At 55.8% G+C, this 25,670-nt stretch overlaps 1 protein-coding gene across 1 annotated transcript; it reads right to left on the bottom strand.

Moving 5' to 3' along the window:
• Positions 1-1,804: 1,804 nt before the first annotated feature.
• AIRE (autoimmune regulator) lies at positions 1,805-11,770 on the bottom strand (the record flags this gene model as incomplete). Its single annotated transcript, XM_079705309.1, has 16 exons — positions 1,805-1,885; positions 2,964-3,032; positions 3,169-3,303; positions 3,722-3,817; positions 4,303-4,456; positions 4,598-4,719; positions 5,311-5,493; positions 6,055-6,154; positions 7,222-7,337; positions 8,237-8,317; positions 8,488-8,630; positions 9,441-9,554; positions 10,080-10,154; positions 10,522-10,677; positions 10,923-11,097; positions 11,621-11,770. 16 exons carry the CDS (start codon positions 11,768-11,770, stop codon positions 1,805-1,807), a joined length of 1,950 nt encoding a protein of 649 aa, XP_079561435.1.
• Positions 11,771-25,670: the final 13,900 nt, after the last annotated feature.

Below are 25,670 nucleotides of genomic sequence, written 5' to 3'. Positions count from 1 at the left end.
GGCCTCTGCAGACTTCATCCAGCCCTGCTTCGTCCTGTGGGTGGGTGGCGGCCGGGGGCAGAGACAGCAGCTGGGCTCTGTGGGGAAGAGCGGCTCTCAGGTAAGCAGGGCGCCCCGCCCCCGTCGGGAAGGGCCTCCGCTCCATTCCCCCCCCACCCCCGCCCCGGAGGAGTCTGCTCGGGGCATCCCCCACCCACCAAGCCTCGACTCCGGTTTCCTCCCTCCTCTGGCTCTTCCCTTGTCCACAGATGTGATCTGGCCTCCAAGCTGGGACGCTCCACGTGCAGCCACGGCTGCTGTGTCCCTCCTGCCATCACTGTCCACCTCCCTCTGTCCCACTGCTGCCCACGTAGCCCGGCCTGGCCTGGAAGAGCTGCCTACTCATTCATAGGACGCTAGTGTCCTCACCAGTGGGTCCCTGTTTGAATAAACGGCTCGACCTCGTGGCCTGGGGTAGTGACCCCCTACACTGGAAGGCACCGGCCAGCCCCTCAGTGCTGTCCTGGGTGGGCCGACATGCCCTGTCCCACCCCCGCAGAGGCTACCTAATGTGTGCCCGGCACAGAGCGGTTCCAGAGGGTCTGAGTGAGCCACGAGACCCCCAGAAGTCCAAGGGCTGTGTGTCCTGAGCTGGGACCCCCATTCCTGCTGCTACTCCCTGCCGGCCCCCCAGCCCGGGGTGGGGACACAAGCCACAGGTGCCAAATCAGCACACATCCCGCCTCTGCCCCCAACGCACATGAGGCCTGCAGCTACCCCTCCCTCCCCAGGGCTCTGACCCCTGTCAGGGCTTCTATCACGGGGGTCTATGCAGGTGGGGGCTATGACAGCCCTGACATCTCCTTCCACCAACACCGACCCAGCATCTGTGCCAGGTCCTGGGGACATGGCTGAGAACCAGACAGGGTCCCAGGTCCCACAGTGGCCTCTTTCAGGGGAGACAGACACCACTAGGAAAGAACTCAATTCTGACGGCTGTCTCCCGGTGGTGGGTGCCACAAGCAAAATAAACACAGCGCTGTCCACGGCGGCCCACTGTGCCCCCATCACCTGACCTGATGTCTGTCCCGGACACACCACTCTAGCTTCCAGCCCCTCCCCTGGCACACTCCGGCCCCCTGACCCCTGTCCTCTTTCCTGCTTCTGTCTGAGGTCACCCCCTCTTGTGAGTGGTCTGTCACCGGAATGTTCCTGTAGGACCCCTAATGCTCAGCATATAGAAGACCCACAGTAAAGGTTTCCCAAATAAATGACTCCAAATGAATGAATGACGAGCTGAGATCTCACAGGTGAGAAAACACGTGCCAATCACCAAGGCAGTGGAACTCCGAGCAGAGGGAGCAGCCCGTGCAAAGGCCCTGGGGTGGGCAGAGGTGGGCGGGACCAGGCCACGTGAGGCAGACGCTGTGCTGGGGGCAGGGCAAGCCCCTGGGGGCTCCAGCAGAGGGATTCTTGCTCACAGCATTCTCTTCCCGTTACAGCCAGCTCAGCCTACACGACGGGCACCTGAAACACAGGGGAACAGACCACCCCCCCGAAACAAGCACACTGTACTGGAGAGCATGTCGAACCCACAGAAGTGACTTTAATTTCAGCGCACACGACAGATTTGTGCCGCCACAGGCACGGCTGCTGACAAGCTGACTGCTGACGGCACTTGGAACATCTCAGTTCCTGCTCCTAACCTCCCCCTCGGTCCCGTTCCAAGCCAGTGGCCATGCGTATGAGGTCTGCTCCGCCTCTGGCAGTGTCCTCAGGTGCCTGCCCTCCTCATCCCACGCTGCCCGAAGGCCGGGGTCCTGGATCAGCCGGGGAAGGTGGGCGCCTCGGCCACCGGGCGGGACATGCTCTGGATGGCCCACTGCAGGATGCCGTCGAAGGAGTGCTGCAGGACAGAGCAGAGAGCGGGGCTTGGGCCCCGGCCAGAACCTCAGGGCACAAGTGTGCCTGCCGGGCCCACATCCGGCCCGCGCTGGCCTCCGGGGCCACCTGAGTCATAAACCTCGTGATGGGAAGGCGCCATCCAACCCAGCCCTCCTATACAGAGATGAGGAAACAGGCCCGAGGCCCCAACAGACATCGGCCGGGGGCACGCCTCATCCCACGCTCCTCCTCTGAGCTTCCCGTAAGCCCAGGCACAGCCACCACGGCTGTTCTGCCAACTGGTGGCCTCTTCCCGGGTGTCTCGGCAGGGCCAGCTCCTTCCCTCACTCTGCACAGGTCTGCGCAGGGCCTGACCCTCCAGTGGGACTGGGGGAGCCGTGGGAATGCCCGATATTCCAGCAGAACAGGGGGGACCTGCTCCACAGGGGCCTGGGAATCTGCCCCACTCTGCCCACCTATATTGGCACCTCGGGTCACCCCTGGCCCTCTTGGGGCCTCTAAAGACAGCTTCAGGGTCTGGGACCTGCCCGTGCTTGGCCCACCACCCAAGGGATGCCCAAGGTGCCACGCCAGGCCCCTGAGGACACGTACTAGCCACCTGGGGTCTGGGGGTGGCTGGAGGACTTTAACCTTTTCTAAAAGCCACCTTTTCTTCCCAGTGATTCTAGCTGTTCATCGTCAGGTGGAGGGGCCTGGGTTGAGGAGGGGGAGGGAGGGATGTGCAAGGGGGCGTGGTCCCAGAGTGCCTAGCGCCCACCCCCACCCCCGGGGAAAGTCACGGCCTCCACATCAGGCTTCATTGGCCCTGGTGCCGGTTCCTGCAGCTGCCAGGTCTCCAGGGTCCAGGCCCCGGGACCTCCAGGGCAGCTAGAAAGGGGAGCAGCTCGAGGCCCGCTCTGGCTTGTTTGTGCGTGGAGGGTCCAGCGCCATCTGGGGTGACGTGGGCCTGTGGTGTCCAGTGTGCCCAGAACAGGGGTCTCCAGCTGCTCCCGTGGCCTGGGAGCTGGCTGCTTCAGAGTCCGCGAAGGCGGAGGCGGGTTGGGGGGGGCAGGTGTGGCCCCAGCCAGGTGACGTGTTACCTCACTCAGGAGGGACTCCAGGTCATCCCTGTGCAGAACTGGCTCGTGAGCAGCAGAATCGTCCCCCGCCTGGAACCCAGAAAAGGGAGGAGGTCAACCCACCTTCCGCACCCCTGCCGGGCTCATCCCCACAGAAGCAGGACTCCCTACAGAGGCAGCAGCAGGGGTTAGGGGCGGTGTCCGTGCCAGGGCAGTGGGGTGCTGCGTGCTCCTCCAGGCGGGACCCCGGGAACTGAATTCTAGCATCCGGCTCTGGAGGCAGGGTGGGCGCGGGCGAGCTCGGGGCTGCCTGCCCAGGTCCCTGCCACCCCTCTGGGGCAAGGACCAGCTGGAAGGCACCCTGTCACCGATGGGAAACGTGAGGCCCCGACAGGAAGGAGCCTGGTCCCACACCAGCCCTTCAGCCACCCAACAAGCCTGCGGGGCCCACCGTGCCCCGCAGTCCCCCTGGCTCGCAGGCCAGGCCGAGCGCGGCCACGCTAAGTGGAACCACGTGCAATAGCCCAGTGTGTAGCTGAAATCAGCCAAATCCCGGCACCTCCTCCAGCCCTTGATGCCACCAGCCCGGGTGAGGGCTTGGCACACACAGTGCAGAGGGGTGGGGATGAGGAGAGAGGCTTCCAGAAGGAGGGGAACGCCAGTCGGTGTGAGCCCTCTTGTGCCCAGCGCCTGGCGTGCCCTGTCACCCACCGTGCATGCAGGGGATTACAAGGTGGGACTGGGAGGTAGGATGGACCTTGGACGGGGTGGGACCTCACCACCCTGGGCCCCCGAGGATCCTTCAGGGGCAGGGATGCGGTCAGGAAGGCGCCTGCTGCGGGCAGTCGGGCAGATGCGCCACCTTCTGCAGGCCTCTGAGCAGGAGACACACAGGACCCCCTGGCTCTGAGGGAGCCCTGGGAAGTGAGGGTTCAGTGAGGCTAGTCACTCGTCCCCGAGGCCCCAGGGCCCGAGGCTGCTGGAGGATTGGAGGCAAGGTGACACGGGTGGAGTCACACGTGCTCACTCGTGGTGTGGAGCCTCCTTCCGCTCTCCCCTGCCCCGCCCCACCCCACGGGGCACTTCGCGGGGTGCAGAAGGGGCCAGGGCAGCTGGGGGATTAGGGGAGTTCTGGGCCTGCAACCAACCGGCGGCTACATAGCCACTGTGGCTTGGGAGGGTTGCCTTTTTCGGCAGATTTAAGTTATCAGACGGCAGTCGATTTAAACAAATAGATCGTATGTACAGAACGAACACACGGTCAGGAGGTTTGGCGCACACCCGCGAAGCCGGCGCCCGGGCCGGGGCCTCCCCTGGAGATGTGCTTCCCCACCCCCAGCCCCGCGGCGTTCCCCCTCACCTGCGCCCCAGGGCCGGCGGCGGCGGCTTTGGCGATGAGCTTGGGGGTCCCGGGAGCCGGGCGGGCGGGGCTCGGGGCGGGACTCGCGGCGGGCGCCCCCTCCCCGGGGGCCGGGGCGGGGTCTCCGGAGCAGGATCTGCAGCGCAGGGCGGCCCTGGCGAGCGGAGGAGAGGCTGCAGGCTGCCCGGGCTGGGGCAGGGCTGGGAGTGCCCTCTGGACCCCGGAATCTTAAAGCCGTTGGGGGGCGCCGGGCCCCCCTCCCCCTCCCCCCTCCCGGTCCCGGCCCCGCACTCACCCGGGCCGGGCAGCGCCGGCGGGGAAGTGGCAGCGCCAGTGGAAGGCGGCGGCGCAGTGTGAGCACCGAAGCGCGTCCGCGCCGTCCCCACACACCCCGCACCTCGCGCCGGGCGCCGGGCCCTGCAGACGGACCACGGCGGGGTCACCGGGGGCCGGGGAGGGGCGCACGGGGTGGGGGGCGAGTCCGAGGTTTCGGGATCCAGGCCTGGCGAGGTCAAGGGCGCCCCAGCACCTTTGGGCTGCAGCTTGGCGAAACTAGGTGCCCCGTCTCGGTCCCCCTTGGTGGGCCCGGACCCCCTTCAGGGCTAGTCAAGGGGACCCAGAAGGGCGTCCGCTCCAGAGGAGGCAGGAGGGCCTGGGAGACCTGGGGCTGCGAACTCTACCCCCTTTATCGTCCTGCCCTTGTGAGGGGGCTTTCAAGAGCGATGAGAGAACGGTCGCGTCCTCTGGAATCCCTCCAGCAGCCCCCTTCCCTTCACCCTCCCCCGCAGAGCCCACACCTCCTTCTGGGTAATCTAGCAACCCCAAGAGCCCCGGGGCCTCCCTCCAGCCTCTTCCGCCCGCCCTCCCCCCGGCCCCCACCCCTAACCTCCGTCTGAATCCTACCTCCTTACCCCCGCCTGTCACTGGCCTGTTTCAGGCTCGCCTGGCTGCGCCTGTAGACCCCGAGCTCCCTGAAGACAGCCACCCTGACCCCAGCACCCCACTCACCTGCTGCCCCTCAGGGCCCACACACAGCAGGGGGTGCAGGGCCGAGGGGTCCAGCACAAGCGGGGGTGCTGCAGGAGGTGAGGCCAGCAGGTGCTTGTAGGTGACCGCAACATCCATTCCAGCGGGGCGCTCGCTGGGCGGTCCCCTGGCCTCCTCTCCCGCTGACCTCGGTGCCAGGAGGACCTGGAACCGGAGGGTCAGTTCTCAGAGGTGTTGCAGGGGACTTGCCCAGCACCACCCAGGAGTTAACGACTAATGGGGCCCTGGGAACCGGGGGCTGGCGGCGTGGGGAGGAGCGCCACACGGGGTGGGAAAGGCCCGGGTGCCATTCCCGGCTCCGTGGTCCCAGCAAGTTCCCTGACCCTTTCCCCATCTAAAGTGGGGGCCCCATGGCCCTCACGGGCTGTCAGAGTACACACTCGGCAAGTGCTGGGGCACGCATCGTATCCGTCGTGACTTTGCGGTAACAGAACACTTAAAACATTTTTGGAGAATGTTCTCGGTGGCGGAAGTGCGTCCCCTGTGTTGGGCTGATAGAGCCGAAGGCCCCCAAAGCAGAGGACTGAGAAGCGGGGCCGTTGTAAGAGCCGCTTCCCGGTGGCCCCACGGGAGAAAGTGGAATTGATGGGGCCAGGCCAGGGTGGGGAGCACGTGGCTTTCTGGCTGGGGCAGGCCCGACCCACAGGAGTGGCCAGGAGGCAGGCAGCCGGCGGACAGAGGGCCTGGGAGTGGGCCTGTGTGTACCGGGGTCTCTGCAGACGGCTCCTGGGGCCGGGGCTCCTCAGCCCGGGGCAGGTCCCGCTGGGCTCTTCCCTGGAGACAGCTGGAGCACCTCCAGGTCCCGCTGCTCGCGTTGTCACCGGCCAGAGACATGCAGGGCGAGACAGAGGGGACAGTGGACTCCCAAGCCCGCAGCACAGGGGAGGCCTGAGGGCTTCTGCAGGTCACCCTTTCCGTTCCCCGATGGGGAGACTAAGGAGACCGGGCAGAGCCACAGGGGAAGGGCCTGCCCGGCCGGTGAGCAGGAGAGCCCGGGATGCCGGGGCAGTTACCCCTGGTGGGGCAGCCCTTGCCAGCCTGGCACGCCCCCCGAGTGCTTCTCACATGAGCCCCAAGAATTCCCGACACCCGCAAACCTGCAGCGGCCTGTGCCTGTGCCTGGCTCTCACGGGCCCTGCCTTGCAGGCGGGGCCTCCCTAGGCTGGCCTCGGTACATCCCTGGGACCCTCCCTCGATTCCACAGGGGGACGGTGCCCAGTAGAACAGGAGCCGGTCAAGGGCAGGAAGGAAGAGAATGGAAGATGGGCAGCCTTGAGCAGAGCTGAGGGGTGACCCAGCCAGAGCCCCTTGTTTTAGCTCAGAGAGATGTGACCTGGTCAAGGTCATGCGGTGAGCGGGGCAGGGTTGGGGCGAGAATGCCCAGCCAGTGCTCCTCCCTGTACCCAGGCCGCCCTGACCTGCGGAAGCTGCTGGTAGCGGACAGCGCTCTCCCGGGGGGCCGTGGCAGGGGGCCTTGCGCTGGACCTAGGATGGGCACCCACCGGCCCTTGGGGGGCAGCTCTGTGGCCTCTGTGCTCCCCAGCCCGACTTGGAGTCAGACTGTGCTTACTGCTGGTGGTCAGCCACTTGTGGCACTTTGGGCTGGGGGAAGATGGGGCGAGGTGGGACGGGATGGCCATCCCTTGCCTTGGGCCTCAAGACCCTGCTGGCCAGGCTGGGGGGACAGCGTGGCCACGCGGGGAGGTGGGTGGGAGGATCCCGGGCCCCAGCCCCACTGCCCGGCGACCTGAGCCAAGGCCCCCTCCCAGGCCGGCCTCACTGCCCGTCCCTGGAGTGGAGACACTGCGGGGCGGCCTCCCACTCAGGGCGGGCAAGTGAGGAGGCTGGGAGGCTGGGCGGGGCCGGGCCCACCTGGGGATCTGGTGGAGCGGGGGCGTCAGGCAGGCCAGGTGGAAGGCGCGGGGGCAGCCATCGCAGCAGAGGAGCTCCCCGCCGTCCCTGCACGCCGCACACTCATCCTCGTTCTTCTGGCACAGGTGAGAGACACGCAGCGTCTGGAGGACCCGGGATGGGGCAGCGCCCTCCCCGAGAGACTCCCCTCGTCTGCTCCCTGCTGAAATCCCGCCCTGCCTGCCTGCTCCGCAGGGCTCCCCAAGCCCCCTCCACCTCTGAGACTCTAGCCCCGAACACCTGCTGGGCCATCCCTCTTGGGAAGAACGGTCCTTAAGGAAGGCTGGTTCCTCGCGGGTGCCTGTGCTCCAGGCGGCCCCAGGACCGCACGTCCACAGCCACGGGGCGGCGGTGTTCCCGTTGGCCCTGGGCACCCGCTGTGCCCTCCGCCTGAGGCCTGCTTGCGCCCTTGCCTGGATGGCACCCACCGTGGCCCCCTGGACGCCACTTCCTTCAGAAGCCCCCCGGGGACTACAGGGCTGGGCAGCCCCTCACAGAGATGAGCGCACTCATTGTAGCAACCCCCCCAGGCCCCACCAGCCCAGGAGCTCCTGGGGGCAGGCATGAGTCCTCCTCATTTCTTGGTTCCCCGGGGCCCAGCACAGCGCCTGGCGGAGGTGTCGGGATCCATGGCAGAAACGGTGCTGGGAGCCCAAGGGCGTACGTGATGCTTGGGGCCCTGGCTCCTAGCAGGGGACACAGCCACACCAAGGTCCCAACTGTGAGGCATGGGACAGCTGGCAGCTGGACCAAATGCTGTGGTTTTAAGAGCCTGGGAGGACTCAGTTGCTCTAACCTATGTGAATTTTTACAATTGTGTATTATCAGAATAAAATACTATTAAAAATGAAGTCCTCCACCCTGTGAACAGAAGCTTAGACCTCTGTCCTGCAGTCCCTGGAGTGACTGCCCTGGACAAGTGGCAAATTGGCAGGAGGCCCCGCCCTCAGGATCCTGGGGGTGCTCTGGGCGTTACCTGGTGCAGCTGGGGCTCACTGGGGAGGGCAGGGGGGCCCGGGGCCCTGTCCCGCTGGCCTGCCCTCGAATCGCCTCCACCCTGCCAGGGAGAAGAGAGAGGGTCACCAGCAGGGGAGGCACTCGGGCGGGAGGGGCAGTCCCCAGCCCCAGCAGAGCTCCCCACCGGAGGTGATGCGATGCTGCTGCCCCCGGTGCTGGGGGAGGGGCCGAGGGCCAGGCGTCCCCAGGGGCGGTCCCAGCAGCGCTTACAGGGGCAGGAGCCTGGGTCCCCTTGGCTCGGACCAGGGTCTTCAGGCTGCTGCTTCGGGTCTTGTTCTTTCCCCCACTGGGGTCTTCAAACTTGCTGGGAGTGTAAAACTCCCCCCCAACCTGGATGCACTTCTTGGAGCCACCTGGGAGGAGACGGGTCGGGAGGCCTGGCAGGGAGGCTCTACAGCTTGCTGTTCCTCCCCCACAAACCCCACCCCAGTCAGCTCTGGGCCCAGGGTCCTGAACACAGGAGGGACTCTCTGCTGGGGGGAAGCACGTCTGCCAAATTCTCGTCCACTTAGAGTCTCGGAATGCAGCCTTATTCGCAAGTAGGGTCTTTGTAGATGTTAAGGTGGGCTTGCACTGGACCAAAGTCCAAGGACAGCACCCTTAGGAGAAGGGAAGAGGACGCAGAGAGACACGGGGAGGAGGCTCTGTGGCGACCAGCTGGAGTGACGTGACTACAGGCCGGGGCGTGGGGGTTGCCATGAGCTGGAGGAAGCAGAGAAGACTCTGCCCTGGAGCCTCTGAGGGAGCAAGCCTGGCCCCGCCCACACCTTGATTTTGGCGTTTCTGTTGCTTTAAGCCACCCCGTTTGTGGCAACTCGTCATAACAGCCCTAGGAAACTACTGTAGGGATCCTTGGGACCGTCCCTGGTGGGTGAGACTGGAGCCGCACCAGCTCCCAGGGTCCTCGGTGTCCCCAGAGGGTGTCGCAGCACAGGGAGTGGAGGAAGGAGATGCAAGGATGGGGCGGGCGGGGCCGGGGCCGCAGGTTGTCCAGCTTAGAGTCCAGGAGTCCCCCAAGCCCTGCCCAGACCATCCCCTCCAGAGACGGCAGACCCACTGCAGGGAGTGGGGGCTGCCTCGTCAGTGTCGCAGCTGCTCTGGAGCCACCAGGGAGCTGAGCGGGGACGTGGATCCCCTGGCAGCCCCTCCCCAGTGCCGTCTACCTGCCTCAAACACCTGCTGGATGAGGATCCCCTCCACGGCCCCGCGGGCTCCTGGGACGTCCCCAGATGACACGGCCATGGCTCTCTGGACCGAAGCGGACATGGTCTGAATTCCTGGGGAAGGGAGCACCAAATGGGGGGTCATCTATTGGGACGACGGCCCCTGAGCACGGGCAGCGGGGAGTGAGGGGCGTCTGGGCAGCAGAATCCTTCCTGCTTTCCACGCAGGGCAGGCCGGGGAGGGGGTCCAGCCCCTCCACAGACAGCCAGCCCACATGTAAGTGCAGAGACGGGCCATGGAGTGCGTGTGCGTGTGTGTGTACACGTATGTGGTGTGGTCTGGTGTGTGGTGTACGAGCCGTCCGAACCCAGCTGGCGGGAATGAACAGAGACGCTGGGATGTGGCCCTGGGCTGGGCTGGGAGGGAGGCAGGGTCCCCAGAGCCTGCCCGCAGGCCGGCACCGGGGGCCCATGGGAGGTCTCCAGGTCCCAGGTTGCATCTGGCCAAGGGACAGGGGGGATCCTCTGGAGAAAGCAGAGTCGGAGCTGGCCCTGAAGGATGGGGCACTCAGATGGGCATAGGTGGGGTGACCCCAGGCCAGACGGGCCCCTGACCCCCAGACCTGGGACCTGGCTCACCGTTGCCCAGCGGGAGGCGCTGTGGCTCTGCATTGCTCTCTGACTTCTTGCAGGGCTTGGCCTTGGCTTGGGAGCCTGTGGGGGAGCAGGGACAGCCTGGCCCTCCTCCCGCTGCTGGGCCAAGGCCAGGGGGCAGGTGGGAGGGTGCCAGGTGGGGTCTCCCGGACTCTGGTGTGTCCTCTTGCTTTACCGGGCTCTGGTGTCCACATCAGGAGACAGGAAGTACACCCACCTGCCTACTCACAGGGCCCGGGGGTCAACAAGGGCTGCGGGGCTCATACAGGGTGTCCATCCAAGTCCCTAGAGGGACCTCTGCCAGGCTGGCTCTGGGCCAAGCAGGAGGGACAGATGCTCCCGGACCAGGTCGGGGAGGGGGTGTGGTCAGGGGGTGTAGGGCTCTGTGAGGGGATCTGTGACCCCACTGGCTCCTCAAGCTGGGTACCTGGGCTGGAGGTGCCCCTCGGGGACAGAGCTGCCGGCGGGGTGGCCCTAGGTTCCTCCAGGGCCTTCCTCTTGGTGGGGGGCCTGGGCAGCAGCACGGTGGCCTTGGGGCCAGCCGGGGGCCTCCTCCCCTTCCGGGGCTGGCTGAGGTCCACATCTGCGGGCGTGTGCAGGGCCGGAGGCTGAGCTTCAAGCCCAGAACTGACGCCCCGTTCAGGCAGGTGAGGCCTCAGCTCTTTGCTCTTAGAAGCCAAGATGGTCTATCTAGGTGGTGTCCGGGGCTCCCTAAACAGCCCACGCCTCCCCTCTCACAGTCCAGCTGGGGCTGAGAGGATGACTCCAGCTGCCAGCCCCAGTGAGGGGGGCTGAGCCAGCTGGGACCCCAGCCCCCAGTGCCCCCACCTTTGGGGAAGCTGTCCAGGATGGGCTGCAGCCGGGTGTATTTCTCCAGGTTGTAGTCCTTGAAGAGAACCCTCCAGAAGTCCAGGATGATGGCCGTGTCCTGGGTCAGGAGCCACGAGAGGAGCGCGTGGAAGGCCTGTGGGCAGCCCTCCTTCTCCTTCAGACGCAGCGTCTCCTGAAGCAAAGCGGGAATGGGGGCCCTGCCCTTCCCAGGTACCCCGCTCCCTGCCACCTCCACCGCGGGACCAGAGGGCAAATGCTGACCCCGAGGAGGCCGCTGGAGACTTGGGCACGTGTGTCCATCCCCTTGGCTTGGGCAGGTGTGGGGATGGGAGGGAGGTGCTGGGGTGAGGTCGGGGGCCACCTGGAATTCATTTTAGGGGACTGTGGTCAACTTGGAGGGAGGCTTGGGGAGGCTGGGAGGGGGCTTTGGGGATCTGGCGGGGGGCACCGGAACTTGTCTTGGAGACCATTCGCTCCGCTGGCGGGTGGGGCGTGGGGCAGGCTGCGGGTTAGCGGCAGGGACCTTACCCTGGCGCTGGGGCTTGGGGGCGGGGAGGGGCTTGGGGGCGGGAGAGAGGGGAGGGGCGGGGCTGGGGAGGGTCCCTCTGGAACGGGTCTTCCGCGACGTTGCCAGCTCCTGGGCGCGGGCAAGGCTGGGGCGCGTTGCTGGGGCGCTGTTCTGGATAGGGGCCCACCTGGAATTTGTCCTCGGGGACCACGTCGTGGTCGACGAGCGCGTGCAGCAGCGGGAAGGCGCTGTCCACGGCCACGGCGATCTCCGTGCGGTGCAGCCTCAGGAGGCGGCGCAGCGCCGTGTCCCCACCGGCCCGGGCCTCGCCCGCCATCGCGGGGTCGGGGACGCGGGGCTGGGGGCCCCCCTCCCCGCCTGGGGTGCCGCTGGACTTGTGGGGCGTCTGGGCCGTGTCAGCCTCCTGGCCCTGGCGCGCCCCCTGCGCCGCCGGGCACCTGGGCGGACACGCCTGGCCCGGGAAGAGGGAGCCCCAGGCGCTTGCTCCGGCCTCCGCGGGTCTGAGCTCACGGCCCGGGTCTCTATTATACCGGGCTCTCCTTGGAGAGAGCAGAGGCCGCTCAGCCCGAGCCAATCAGGGCCCAGGAGCTTCCTCAGGGGCAGGAACGGAAACTTCCCTGTAACCCGAGAGTTAGATGGTCCCAGCCACCTGCCAGCCCCCTTGTGCACCCGCCAGCAGGCTGCTGGCTTTTCTTTCCTTTTTAAAGAAGCCTCTGGACTCAATCCCCAAAATGTGGTTCCAGCCAGCATCCCACAGGGCCCTGTTCAAATGGGGAAAAGCCAGGACAGGTGTCTTCACCGCACCTGGGGACCAGTGTCAGACACGAGCAGGGGCTGCCCAGGTGCCCCAGCAGCTGGGAGAGGCAGCACGGGAAGCCTCCACGGGGCTGCGCGGGGGCAGAGTCCCTGGTGGGGAGTGGGCACCACTGCCACCGTCGCAGCAGCTGCTCAGGGTCCCAAGCCTGGGGCTGTAGGAGGAGATACCCACCTGATGGAGGACCTGGGGTATGCCTAGTACATGTCAGTGGGTTCAGAGCTGGGCATTGCCTGGAGGCTGGTGATGCTGGGCAAGTTGCTTTCCTTCTTTGACCTTCAGTTCTCTCATTTTTTGTTTGTTTGTTGTTTTATTATTGGGCTATAGTTGTTTTACAGTGTTGTGTTAGTTTCTACCGTACAGCGAAGTGGAGTTCCCTGTGCTATACAGCAGGTTTTCATTAGTTATCTTTTTTTTTTTTTTTTTTTTTTTGGCGGTACGCGGGCCTCTCACTGTTGTGGCCTCTCCCGTTGCGGAGCACAGGCTCTGGACGCGCAGGCTCAGCAGCCATGGCTCACGGGCCTAGCCGCTCCACGGCATGTGGGATCTTCCCAGACCGGGGCACGAACCCGTGTCCCCTGCATCGGCAGGCGGACTCTCAACCACTGCGCCACCACGGAAGCCCTAGTTATCTATTTTACACATAGTAGTATATATATGTCAATCCCAATCTCCCAATTCATCCCACCCTCCCTTTCCCCCCTTGGTGTCCATACGTTTATTCTCTACGTCTGTGTCTCTATTTCCACTTTGCAAACACAGGTTCATCTGTACCATTTATCTAGATTCCACATATATGAGTTAATACACGATATTTGTCTTTCTCTTTCTGACTTACTTCACTCTGTATGACAGTCTCTAGGTCCATCCATATCTCTGCAAATGACCCAATTCCGTTCCTTTCCATGGTTGAGTAATATTCCACTGTATATATGCACCACATCTCCTTTATCCATTCATCTGCCAGTGGGCATTTAGGTTGCTTCCAGTCCTCTCATTTTTAAAATGAACACACTCCACTAGGAGTCCCCAGCTGATACCCACCTTCTACTTCCTCCAGGTGTGTTAGAAAGTAAAGCTTCTAGAAGGCAGCTGGCCCCATGGACAGACATGCCTGTGTATGGGCCATGGGAACCTTTGTCTTTGTCTGGCTCACAGCCCAGGAAGGGGTGCCCCAGGAGTCTTCCTAGGTGGGGGACAGAGGCTGGGGGATAGAAGCTTCCGGGAGGAAGTAGGGAAGGCTTCCTGGAGGGTCGCAGCAGGGGTCCCTAAGTCCACGAGATGGGAACTCATAGGCAGGGGCAGTGGACTGGGGCGCAGGGATGCTGAGCTCTGGGTAGGGGGCAGGGATGCAAGACACAGTGGGAAGGACCATCCCTGTGGTCAGCCTGCAGAGTTGGGAGGACTTTTGCAGGAAGCTGTCTGGCCAGGTTGTGTTAGGGGGCGAAGCTGAGCACCTGGGGACGGGGCTGGAGGGTGAGTGGAGGCTCCAGGAAGCCTGGGGTCAGGGCCAGCACTGGGCTGGGACCGGCCACATGGGGCAGGGGGAAGGACTCGTGACCGATGAGATGGGGGTGTCACCGAGACTTCTTACGTGCGTCGGCCCTCGTGTTTTACACTGAGGTGGGAGTCCAGGGTGGGGCACTGTGAGTCCCCTCCTGACCTGGGAGCCCTGCCTTCGTGTCCCCACCTCCAGGCCCGGGCCCCTGACGGTTCAGTTCTGGGCCTCGGGCTGCTCCAAGCCTGGGGCAGCGGTGTTGGAGGTGGAGACGTGAGCTCCGTCAGCCTGGGGCCGGCACAGGGGGCGGTGGTGAGGGCTGAGGGCATTGTCATCTCAAGGGCCAGGACCTGAGCGTGGAGCCCTTGGGCTAGCTCTCCGGTAGAATGTTCTGGGGACTGAGCCAGGAGCAGGGCCCTGGCACTGCCCACCTCCAGGGCACCAAGCCCACAGGCTGCAGTGCCGTGGGTGCAGCCGTGGAGATGTGGGGCTTGGGGGCCATTCCTGCCTGTCCTGCGTGACCCCAAATTTCACACACAGAAGCACCCAGATGCCAGGGAGCTGTGTTTGTGGCCTTGGGGCGACTGGCCCACAGCCCCGATTCTTTCAGCATCACGATCCTCCAGCATCACTCTGTACCCAGTGCATTTTCTCCCTGGGGGGCTGAGTGGTCCCTAGGGAACGCTTTAGTCACAAGCCAACGGTTCAAGGGAAATTAAAAACTGCCAAGAAGAGCAAAGTCTTCACTTCACTGTTTAAAGCCCTGATACCCTTGCAGGTGCCTCTGTCGTGAGGCTGGCCTGACTGCTCCGGGCGTCACCCAGGCTCTGGCTTGGAGATTAGCAAACAGGCTCCTGTAGAGTTTTGGACTTTCCACTACGCCGGGGGTTTCCATAGCAGCCCCTTACCTGCTAGCAACCTGGAGCGGCCCAGGGTGTGTGGAGGTGGCCTGCGCGACCACAGAGGGGCCCCTCGAGGGCCGGCACTGCCTTCAGCCAGGTCACTGCCTTCGGGGCCTGAGCCTCAGCTCCTTCTCCAGACAGCGAGCAGCCCGGCAACTTGCCCACCCCTCAGTAGCGAGTCTCTGAGCCTCTGTCCTCACCTGCAAGGGAGCGAGCACAGGAGCTTCTCCTGCAGTGCAGTGATGCCACGTATGGTCTAGACGCGCCAGCCCCACTCCACACTAGGCACTGTTCTGAGTACTTTGCAATTGCCCTTACTTAATCCCAGAACCACCCTGTTCGTTCAACATTATTATCATCCCCATTCTACAGATAGGGAGATTGAGGCACAGAGAGGTTAAGGAACTTGACCAAAGTCACACAGCTAGTAAATGGCCTTGGATGGATGGTGTCCAGGTACATGCTCTCAGCACATAGGACACTCCTTGGCTGCCCAGGCTGTCAGGCCCTGTCATGTCAGGCACTCCCAGCTTGCAAGGAGGAGGAAATTCTCCCTGAGTGATATGCCCAGATGTCGGGGAGGAGGAGGCCCCAGTGACAGGGTGGGAACGGAGGGGGGGTCCTGTCCCTCAGCTGCTGGTCTTGGCCCCTCAAGGAAGCCTGGACACTACAATCTTCTCCTTTTGCCCCGGACAGAGGCTTCAGTCTCTGTGGCTCCCCAAAAAGGGCTGGGGTCCCAGGGGTCAGGAATCCTGAGTTAGAATGCCCTCAGGGTCCTCAGGATGCCAGCCCAGGCCTCAGCTGGAGGAGCACAGCAGGAGAGGCCCTTGGCCTGCCCCCCAAGGACTTCTTGGGTGGTGGGGCACCAGGGGAGGCTCAGTCTCCTGGTGACTCTCTGCCAGGACTTGAGCACCCTCTTGTCCTCCAGCTAGCTGTGTGACCCTCTCGGCACCTGTTTCCCCAAGAAAAGATGCTCAACATCATTACTCACTACGAAAATGCAAATGAAAACCAAATGAGATACCCACTAGGATGGCTATTATCAAAAAACAGACGATTACAAGTGTTAGAGGAGATGCAGAGAAATCAGAACCCTCACACGTTGATGGTGGGAGTGTAAAATGGTGCAGCCATTCTGGAAGAATGTTTGCTGTCTCCTCAATGAGTTAAACATAACATTACTGTATGACCAGCAATTCCACTCCTAGGTGTACACCCAAAAGAATTGAAAACAGATACTCAAACAAAAGCTTGCACACAAATGTTTATAGCAGCACTACTCACAACAGCCAAAGGATGGAAACAACCCAACTGTCCATCTACAGAAGAATGGATAAAGTGTTGTCCATCCATACAATAAAATATCACTCAGTTACAACATGCATAAACCTCAAAAATGCTAGACTAAGTGTAATAAGTCAGACATAAGACGCCACCTATTGTGTGACTTCATGTATGTGAAATACCCAGAATAGGCAAATCCATAGAGAAAGAAAGCAGATTTCCAGGAGGTAGGGGCGGGGGAAGGAGTCACTGCTTCATAAGTATGGGGTTCCCCTTTGGGATGATGAAAAAGTTCTGGAAATAGACAGTGGTGATGATTAATACAACATTTTGATGTACTAATTGCTCCTGAATTTTAAACTTCCAAATGGTTAAAATGGTAGGTTTTATGTTATGTATATTTTACCACAATTTTAAAAAATCAGTTGGGCATATTTGTGTGGATCTATTTCTGGGTTCTCTATTGTGTTCCATTAATCTCTGTGTATGTCCATCCATCCATACCACAAATATTTGACTACTGTAATTACATGATAAATCTTGAAGCCCAGTAGACCAATTCCTCCCATTTTATTTTTTTTCAAAATTGTTTTAGCTACTCTTGTTTCTTTGATTTTCCATATAAATTTTAGAATAATCTTGTCTCTATCTACAAAATTATTGCTAGGATGTTGATAGAAGTTACAATTTTGGGGAAAATTGACATCTTTATTACGTTAAGTCTTCTAATTCATGTGTGTCTATTTCTCCCTTTATTTAGAACTTAATTGATTTCTTTTATCAATGTTTTGTCGTTTTCAGCACACAAGTTCTATACCTGTTTTGTTATACTTACACCTAAGATTTAAATTTTTGAGCAAGCGTAAGTAGTTTTGTGCTTTTAATTTTAATTTTTGTGTTTCTATTCATTAGAAAAAAAACTTTAGGAATACAAATGATTTTTCACATGTTCATCTTACATCCTACAACCTTGCTGAATTCATTTTATTTGTTCTAGGAGTGTTTTTATTTTGTTTTGAGATTTTCTACAAAGACAATTTTATCATCTGTAAATAGGAACCGTTTGATTTCTTCCCTCCCAATCTGTATGCCTTTTATTCCCTTTTCTTGCCTTGTTGCACAGGTTAGAACTCCCAGCACTATGCTGAATAAAAGCGATGAGAGTGGACGTCCTTGCCTTGTTCCTGATCCTAGAGGAAAAGCTGTAGGTTTTTTGTAGATGGCCTTTATCAAGTTTACGAAGTCCCTTCTATTCTTATGTTTATGAGAGTTTTTATGATGAATGGGTATTAAATTTTGTTATATATGCTTTTTTGGCATTGATTGATATGATCATATGATTTTTCTTCATTAGGCTGTTAATATGGCAAATTACATGGATTGATTTTTTTAACTATTGAACCAAACTTGCATCCCTGGAATAAACTCCACTTGGTCATAGTATATCTTGTTGAATCTGATTTTCTAATATTTTGTTAAGGATTTTTGCATTTACATTCACAAGGTATTTTGGCTTATAGTTTTCTTTTTGTGACTATCTGTTTGGTTTTGGCATTAGAGTGATATTAGCTTCATACAATGAATCAGGCCATATTCATCCTATTTTATTTTCTGGAAGAGATTGTGTAGAATTAGTGTTAATTCTTTTTTAAATGTTTGGTAGAAACCCAAGTGAAACCATCTGGGCCTGGAGATTTTTTTTTGAGGGGGGTTAAATTAGGAATTTAATTTCCTTAATAGTTACAGGCTATTTTCTAATTATTTTATATCAGGTTAGTTGTGGCAGTTTGTGGTTTTTAAAGAATTGGTTCATTTCATGTAAGTTGTCAGATTTATGAGTGCAGAGTTGTTCATAATCTCCCCTCATTTTCCTTTTGATGTCCTTAGGGTCCACAGTGACACTGCCTGTGTCAGTTTTAAAATTGGAAATTTGTGTTTTCTCTGCCTCTTTTTTTGTTTTGGTTTTGGTTTTTTTTTTGGTCAGTCTTTCTGGACGTTTGTTGATTTTTAAAAAAATTTTCTCAAAAAACCAGTTCTTTGTTTCACTGATTTTCCCTGTTGTTTTTCTATTTTTAATGTTATTGATTTCTGCTCTTATCTTTACTATTCTTTTCCTTCTGCTTGCTTTGGGTTTATTTTGCTCTTATTCTTATAGGTTCTTGAAGTGAGTGCATAATTATAACCCTCTCTTCTAAAGTCTGCATTTAGCGCTACAAACTTCTCTCTCACAGCACTGATTGAGCCACATCCCACAACCTATGATATGTAGTGGTTTCATTTTTCATTCAGTGTATTTTTTGAGACTTTCTCTTTCATCCATGGATTATTTAGAAGTGTGATGTTTAGTTTCCAAGTGTCTGGAGACTTTTCTGTTCTTTTTCTGCTATTAATTTCTAGTTTGATTCCAGGAGAACACAAACTGTGGTCAGAGAACACATACTGTGTGGTTTCAATTCTTCTAAGTGTGTTGAGGTTTGTTTTAAGTCCTAAGAGATGGTCTATCTTGGTTTATGTCTGTGGACACTTGAAGAGAATGTGTATTCTGTAATTTGGGGCGCATGTTCTGTAAATGTTGATTAGATCCTGCTGGCCAATGGTGATGTTGAGCTTCTCTGTTTTTTTGTCTCATGGTTCCATCAATTGCTCAGAGGAGGATTTGAAGCCTCCAATTACCCTGGATTTATCTATTTCTTCTTTAGGTTTTATTAGTTTTGCTTCATGTATTTTCTGCTCTGTTGTTTATTGCACACACATTTAGGCTTGTGTGTCTTTTTGGTGGATTGACTGTTTCATCACATGATGATAAAGGGTCAATTTTCATTTTTCTGGTCATTTTCTTTGCTTTAAAGTCTACTTTATCTGGTATTAATGGAGCTATGCCTGCTTTCTTTTGATCAGTGCTTGCATGATATACCTGTTTTTGTCCATCCTGTTATTTCTGATCTACTTTTATGGTTATGTATGAAGTGAATTTCTTGTGCACAGCATACAGTTGTGTCATTTTTTTAAAAACTACTCTGCCAAATTCTTTTAGTTTGTGTGTTTATAACATTTAAGTTTAATGTAATTATTGATATGTTGGGCTTAAATCTGCCATTTTACTTTTGTTTTCTGTTTGTTTTCTCTGATTACTTTTTCCTGCCCTGTGGGTTACCTGAACATCTTACAGAATTCTATTTTGATTTATCTGTAGTGTCTTTGAGTGTATCTCTTTGCAGAACTTATTTATTTACTTATTTTGAAGTGTGGTTAATTTACAATGTTGTGTTAGCTTCTGCTGTACAACAAAGTGGTTCAGCTTTATATATATATATATATATATATATATATATATATATATATACACACACACATATATATATATTATTTTTCATAGTCTTTTCCATGATAGTTTATTACAAGATTTTGAGTATAGTTCCCTGTGCTATACAGTAGGACCTTGTTGTTTATCTATTTTATATTCTTTGCATAAATTTTTAGTAGTTGCTCTAGGTATTACACTATCCATTCATAACTTATCACTGTCTACTGGTCAAGATTTTACCAGTTTCAGTGAAGTGTAGAAAGCTTATCTCTCTTTACATCCTTTTAGCTTCCTCATTTATAATATAATTTTCTTAACTGTTTATTCTAAATACTTTTAGAACTACATCAGTGTTATAACTTTTGCTTCCACTGTCAAATATAAATGTATAAAACTCAAGAGAAGAAAGAAAATGTTTTTACTCATATTTTTAGTCTTCTCATTGTCCTTTCTTACTTTCTGATGTTCCAGAATTCCTTCTTTATCATTTTCTTTCTGTTCAGAGAACACTCTTTAGCCACTCTTTCAGGGTTGGTCTGCTGGTGACAAATTTTTTCAGTTTCCTTTATCTGAGAATGACCTGATTTCTCTTCATCCCTGAAGAAGGTTTTCACTGGATGTAGAATCCTGGTTGGGAGGGCTCTTTTTCAGCACTTGAGAAATATTGTGCCCCTTGTTTCTGGCCTCCATAATTTCTTTCTTTTTTTAAAAAAATAAATAAATTTATTTATTTATTTATTATTATTATTATTTTTGGCTGTGTTGGGTCTTTGTGGCTGCACATGGGCTTTCTCTAGTTGTGGTGAGTGGGGGCTACTCTTCGTTGTGGTGTGTGGGCTTCTCATTGCGGTGGCTTCTCTTTTTGTGGAGCACGGGCTCTGGGCATGCAGGCTTCAGTAGTTGTGGCATGCAGGCCCAGTTGTTGTGGCTCGCGGGCTCTAGAGTGCAGTCTCAGTAGTTGTGGTGCATGGGCTTAGTTGCTCTGTGACACGTGGGATCTTCCCGGACCGGGGCTTGAACCTGTGTCCCCTGCGTTGGCAGGCGGATTCTTAATCACTGCACCACCAGGGAAGTCCCTGGCCTCTGTAATTTCTGAAATTGGTAACATTCAGATTTTTTAAAAATAAATCTTTATTACTTTTTATCAAATTGTTTTTTTTCTGTTATACGCAAGATGTCAGATCTCTCTCATTGCTTTCAAGAGTTTTCCATATTTTCAGTTTTTAGAATCTTTGCTATGATATGTCTGGGTGTGTATTTCTTTGGTCCTATCCTGTATGTTCAGCTTCCTGAATGTATAGGGGTTTATGACTTTTGCGGAACTTTGGGAACTTTTCAGTCATTGTTTCTTCAAGTACTTTGTAGCGCCATCTTCTTTCTCCTCCTCTTCTGGGACTCTAAGGACAGAAATCTTTTGTGTAGCCCCGCAGGTCCCTTGGGCTCTGTTCACTTTGTTCTGTCTGTTTTCTCAGTGTTGTTTGAATCGGGTGATTTCTATTGTCCTACCTTCCAGGCCACTTATCCTTTCATCTGATCGCTCCAGGGCGGTTTAAAATTTTTAGTTATTTAGTTAAGTTCATTTGGCCCTTCTTTATATCATGTATATGTATATATATTCATATATGTATATTTGTCTTTTGCTGAGACTTTCTCTTTTTTTTGGCCCTGTGGCATGTGGGATCTTAGTTCCCTGACCAGGGATCAAACCCGTGCCCCCTGCAGTGGAAGCACAGAGTCTTAACTGCTGGACCATCAGGGAAGTCCCCCAGAGACTTTCTTAACTGAGAGTTGCTAACTTTCCATTTGTTTCTAATGTGTTTGTAATTGCTCACTGAAACACTTCAAATAAGGCTGCATTAGTCAGAGTTCTCTAAATACACAGAACCAATAGGAGGTTATATAAATAATATATATTTGTTATAAGGAATTGGCTCACATGGTTATGGAGGCTGAGAAGTTCCAATATCTGCAGTCAGCAAGCTGGAGACCCCAGAGGAGACAAGGTTTCAGTTCAAATCCACAGGCCAGAAAAGATGTCCCAGCTCAAGGCAGTCAGGCAGGGGGACTTCCTCTCACTTGTGGGAGGGTCAGCCTTTTTATTCTATTCGGGCCTTCGACAGATTGGATGGCTCTTTTTGGCTGTGCCTGTTGGTGTTTCTGTGTTGCTGGCATCTCCAATAGCAGGTCTGGGGTATGAAAGGCAAAAATTACAAACAGAACAAAACAGGGGACTCATCACCAAGTTTTTCTGAGGGCCCTGGCTGGTCTGCCTTCCCCTCTCTGCCTTTCAGAGTTTTCTTATATTAGTTTTGTATATAATGTCCAGGGGTTTGAGTTAGACTTAGCTAGAGGAATAGAGAAAAGCACATCTATATCATTTTCCCAGACTAACACTGCTGCTTTCGAGCATGTGTTAAATGTGCGCTTGTCCAGCCTGTGCACAGCTGCTCAGGTGGTTTTGCCATGACAGAAGGTTCTAGGGTTTCTTCACTTCCTCCTTTGAGTAAAAGGTGTCAGCGAGAGGACAGCGGGCATGCTCCCTTCCCTGGATCCCAGCTGTGCCAGGTGTGCCGGGTGTGGACAAGGGCCGAGGAGCCCCACCCAGCTCAGCCCGTAGTCCATGGTAGCGAGAGTATGAAGGAGGCTGGTAAGTGATGTGTGGATGTGTGACTCCAAGACCCACAGGAAGCATTTATTTGGCACCTACTGCGTGCCCGCCAGTGTTCCAGGAGAACAAAACAGACCAAGCTCCCTGCCCAAGAAGCTCCTGCTCTAGTGGGAGGGGATTGAGAGTGCACAGAACAGGTAAGAGGCCCGTACATACTAGAGGCATAAGTGCAGGTGAGGAAACAGGACAGCGAGGAGGAGGGGAGGTGGGTGTGGGGTGTGGGGTGTGGGGTCCGGTTTTACAGCAGCGGGAGGGGAGGCAGCCTGAGAGGAGGACTCTGAACCAAGCCCTTGAAGATGTGCTCTCTGGGGAACAGGTGTTCCAGGTGGGGGGGGGGCGGGGCGGCAGCAGGTGCAAAGGCCCTGTGGAGGCACCTGCCTAGCAAGGAGGCCAGTGTGTCCTGAGCAGCAGTGTGGGCAGGAGGGAGCAGCGGGGAGCGGGCAGGTGATAAGAGCTGCAGACTTCATCCTGGGAGTCTGACCCTTCTCAGAGTGAAACCAGACAGGGAGACTCAACAGGAATCCACCCCAGTGACCAGAGAGCCGATGGTGGCCTGGACCAGGTCGGGGGGTGGGGCACAGTCCAACACCGGGTGTGTCTGGGGAGGGATATGCTTAATGTAGAAAACAATCTTATGGGGACCAAGGGGGGAGAGGCGAAGGGATAAACTGGGAGGTTGAGATTGACATATACACACTACTATATATAAAACAGATAACTAATAAGGACCTACTGTAGAGCACAGGGAGCTCTGCTCAATACTCTGTAATGACCTATATGGGAAAAGAATCTAAAGAAGAGTGGATAAATGTATCTGTATAACTGATTCACTTTGCTGTACAGCAGAAACTAACACAACATTGTAGATAACTATACTCCAACAAAAAATTTTTAAAATAAAATAAAATACTAAGAGAGAGAGGAAAAGAAAAGGTTGGCTGTGGGTGTGAGAAGCAGGGAGGAGCCCTGGTAACGGGAGGGATAGGGTCGTCGTCAGCTGAGATGGGAAAGCCTTGGGAGGGTCAGGCTGGGAGGCGAACCACGTGACGTGGGACGGAGGACTGGCCTGTGGACTGAGCCAGTCACAGGCCACCAATGAGCTTGCCGACCCCAGAGCCATTTGAGGAGTGGGATGCAGCCCAGGAGAGGGGGGCAGGTGGGGGGCAGGGCTGCGAGGTGCACAGCCCCTGAGAGGGCAGCAGCGTAGGGGGAGGCCCAGCGCGTGTGCACCTGGGGAGGGACCCAGCCCAGGCGGGGATCCCGTGGTCGAGCTGGGAGGGAGGCCTGGAGCCACCAACGGCCTCGCGTGGCCCCCGGAACGTGTGGCTGGGAGCACGGCCAGTTCACGGCCCACCCCTCTGTCTGGCTCAGGCCTCCACCTCAAAATGTGGCTCCTGGGGCATCCACATTGCCTGGGAGCTGCAAGTGCAGAGTCCCAGGTCTGCAGAGTCGGATGCTCTGGGGAGGGTCCAGCAACCTATGTTTCCACAAGGCCTGTGGGGTGGGGTGGGGCAAGGCTGGGTGCTGACATTGGAGAGGGGGCTCTGAGCAGGGGGAGGGAGCAGCCGGGAAAGGCAGCACCGGGGACTCTCTCTTGTTCTGCTCTTAGACCACTGGTTCTATAAAATCGACCTTTATTTTCGGTAGAAATTCTAGAGCGCTACAGCCGTGACGAGATGAATCTGCAAGCTCCTCTCCTTGGTGAGTCCCCGTTTTGCCTTTACTGAGCTATAGTTTCCCTGCCGTGCCGTGCACGGATCTGAGTGCCTGTCTGAGTCTGGCAGGTGGGCCCACCCGTGTAACTCACACCCCTATCACCATACAGAACATTTCCATCTCTCCAGAAAGTTCCTTGGTGCCACCTCTTGGAAGGGACCTCTGATCTACCTTGGGTCACTGTGGATTCCTTTTGCCTGTTCTGGAACTTTCTATAAAGGGAACAGTCTGGTATGAAACTTTACCCATTTGACTTCTTTCACTCTGAGTATGTCTGGGTTCTTCCATGTGGCTGTGAGTGCTGGTTCTTCATTCCTTCCACTGTCCGGAACTCCCAAGCTTGTTCATCCGCTCACCTGTTGAGGACATCTGGGCTGCTGTGGACAAAACTAATGTGAACCTTCTTGTCCAAGTCCTTGTTGGACCAAGGTTTTCAGTTCTCTTGGGTAAGTAAATAGCTAGGAGTGGAATTCCTGGGCCATAGGGTAGATATGAATTTAGGGAGTGCAGAGTTTTCCAAAACAACTGTGCCATTTTGCATCCCCACCAGCAACATGTGAGGGTTCCAGTTGTTCCACATCCTCACAACTCCTGGTGATGTCTGATTATGGCTATTCTGCTGGGTATATGGTGGCATCTCACTGTGGCTTTGATTTGAATTTCCCTGATGACTAATATTCTTGTGCTATTGGCCACTGGTGTATCTTCCTGTGCAAAATGTCTGTTCAAGTCTTTTGCCTGTTTTAAAAAATGGTTTGCTTGTATCATTAATTTGTCAAGAGTTCTTTACATATTCTAGATACGGATATTTGTCAGATATTGTGAAAATGTTTTGAGTATTTTCTCTGAGTCTGGGAGTTGCCATTTCATCTTCTTAGGTTTTGGTATCTCCTGGCCACAGCCTGCAGCCCTGCCCAGCCCCTGCCAGGCCCATCCTCTGCAGGATCAGGACATGTTAAGTGGACAAGAGAATGAGCCCTCACCCAGCTGGGGAGCCAGCCTGGGAAGTGCTGATGGCCTGGCGCTGGGAAGAGCATGACCTTGGAGTGACAGGACGGGGACCCAGCCAACACTGCACAGGAGCAGAAAGCGTGGAGGGAGTTTCCAGGTCAAAGAGCCTCTGGCTGGCATAGCCACATCAGTGTCCTCATCAGCCTCCACCTGTGGCCCTGAATCCCCTGTGCAGATGCTGGCCACCCACTGGCCCCACCGGGAGTCTGGCAGGCTGGGACCTGGGCCACGGTGGGCCGTGGAAATGCACACTGACACCAGTGTTCTTTGGGGACATCCCTTCCAGCAGGTCCCCACCAGCTCCCGTCCCGCTGAGTGTGCAGGGAATAAAGCAGAAAAGTGACCTGCTCCGGGGTCAAAGAGGAGCCCCCTGAGGATTAAGTGTGAGAGTGAAGGAAGGGAAACCCCCAAAATGTCCCTCAGCAGAGACAGGTTAGTATCAAGGCCACCCCTCCAGACAATGGCCGAGCCAGGGGGAAGGTGGGGCGGCTGCAGGGCCCTGCACGGTGTGTACTGTGTGCTGCGAATTTCCATGCGGTGTGTACAGGGTGACTCGATTATTGTGATGAAAACAAGAGAAGGAAAAATAAAACCTCTCCGTCTGGAAGGAGACAAAACAGGTGTGAGCCCTGGGGCAGGCGGGAGATGGTGGGATGGGGCTTCACTAGTTCATCTGTACACTTAAATATGATTTGAATTTAATAACATGCACAGATTAGTTTTTACATGAAAAATAGGAAATAAAGTATAATGGAAAATATTCATAGCACCAAGTAAAATATCAGATAATTAGGAATAAAGATAGGAAGAAATCTGCTGTACCCACATTTTATGTTTTATTTATTTTTATTATTTATTTATTTATTTGCTTGTATCTCTTTTTATTAAGGCATAATTAACATATATAATTTTTTTAAAAGAAGGAACAGAAAGATACACCATGCTTCTGGATTTCATTCTTAATTGCATTTTAAAAGGCAGTTCTTCCTATCTACGGAACAGAAACAGACTCACAGACA

Source organism: Hyperoodon ampullatus (genome assembly GCF_949752795.1).
Source record: "Hyperoodon ampullatus genome assembly, chromosome: 5".
Lineage (NCBI taxonomy): Eukaryota > Metazoa > Chordata > Mammalia > Artiodactyla > Ziphiidae > Hyperoodon > Hyperoodon ampullatus.
Note: the sequence above shows the minus strand (reverse complement) of the source record. Positions and strands in the feature narration are given on the sequence as shown.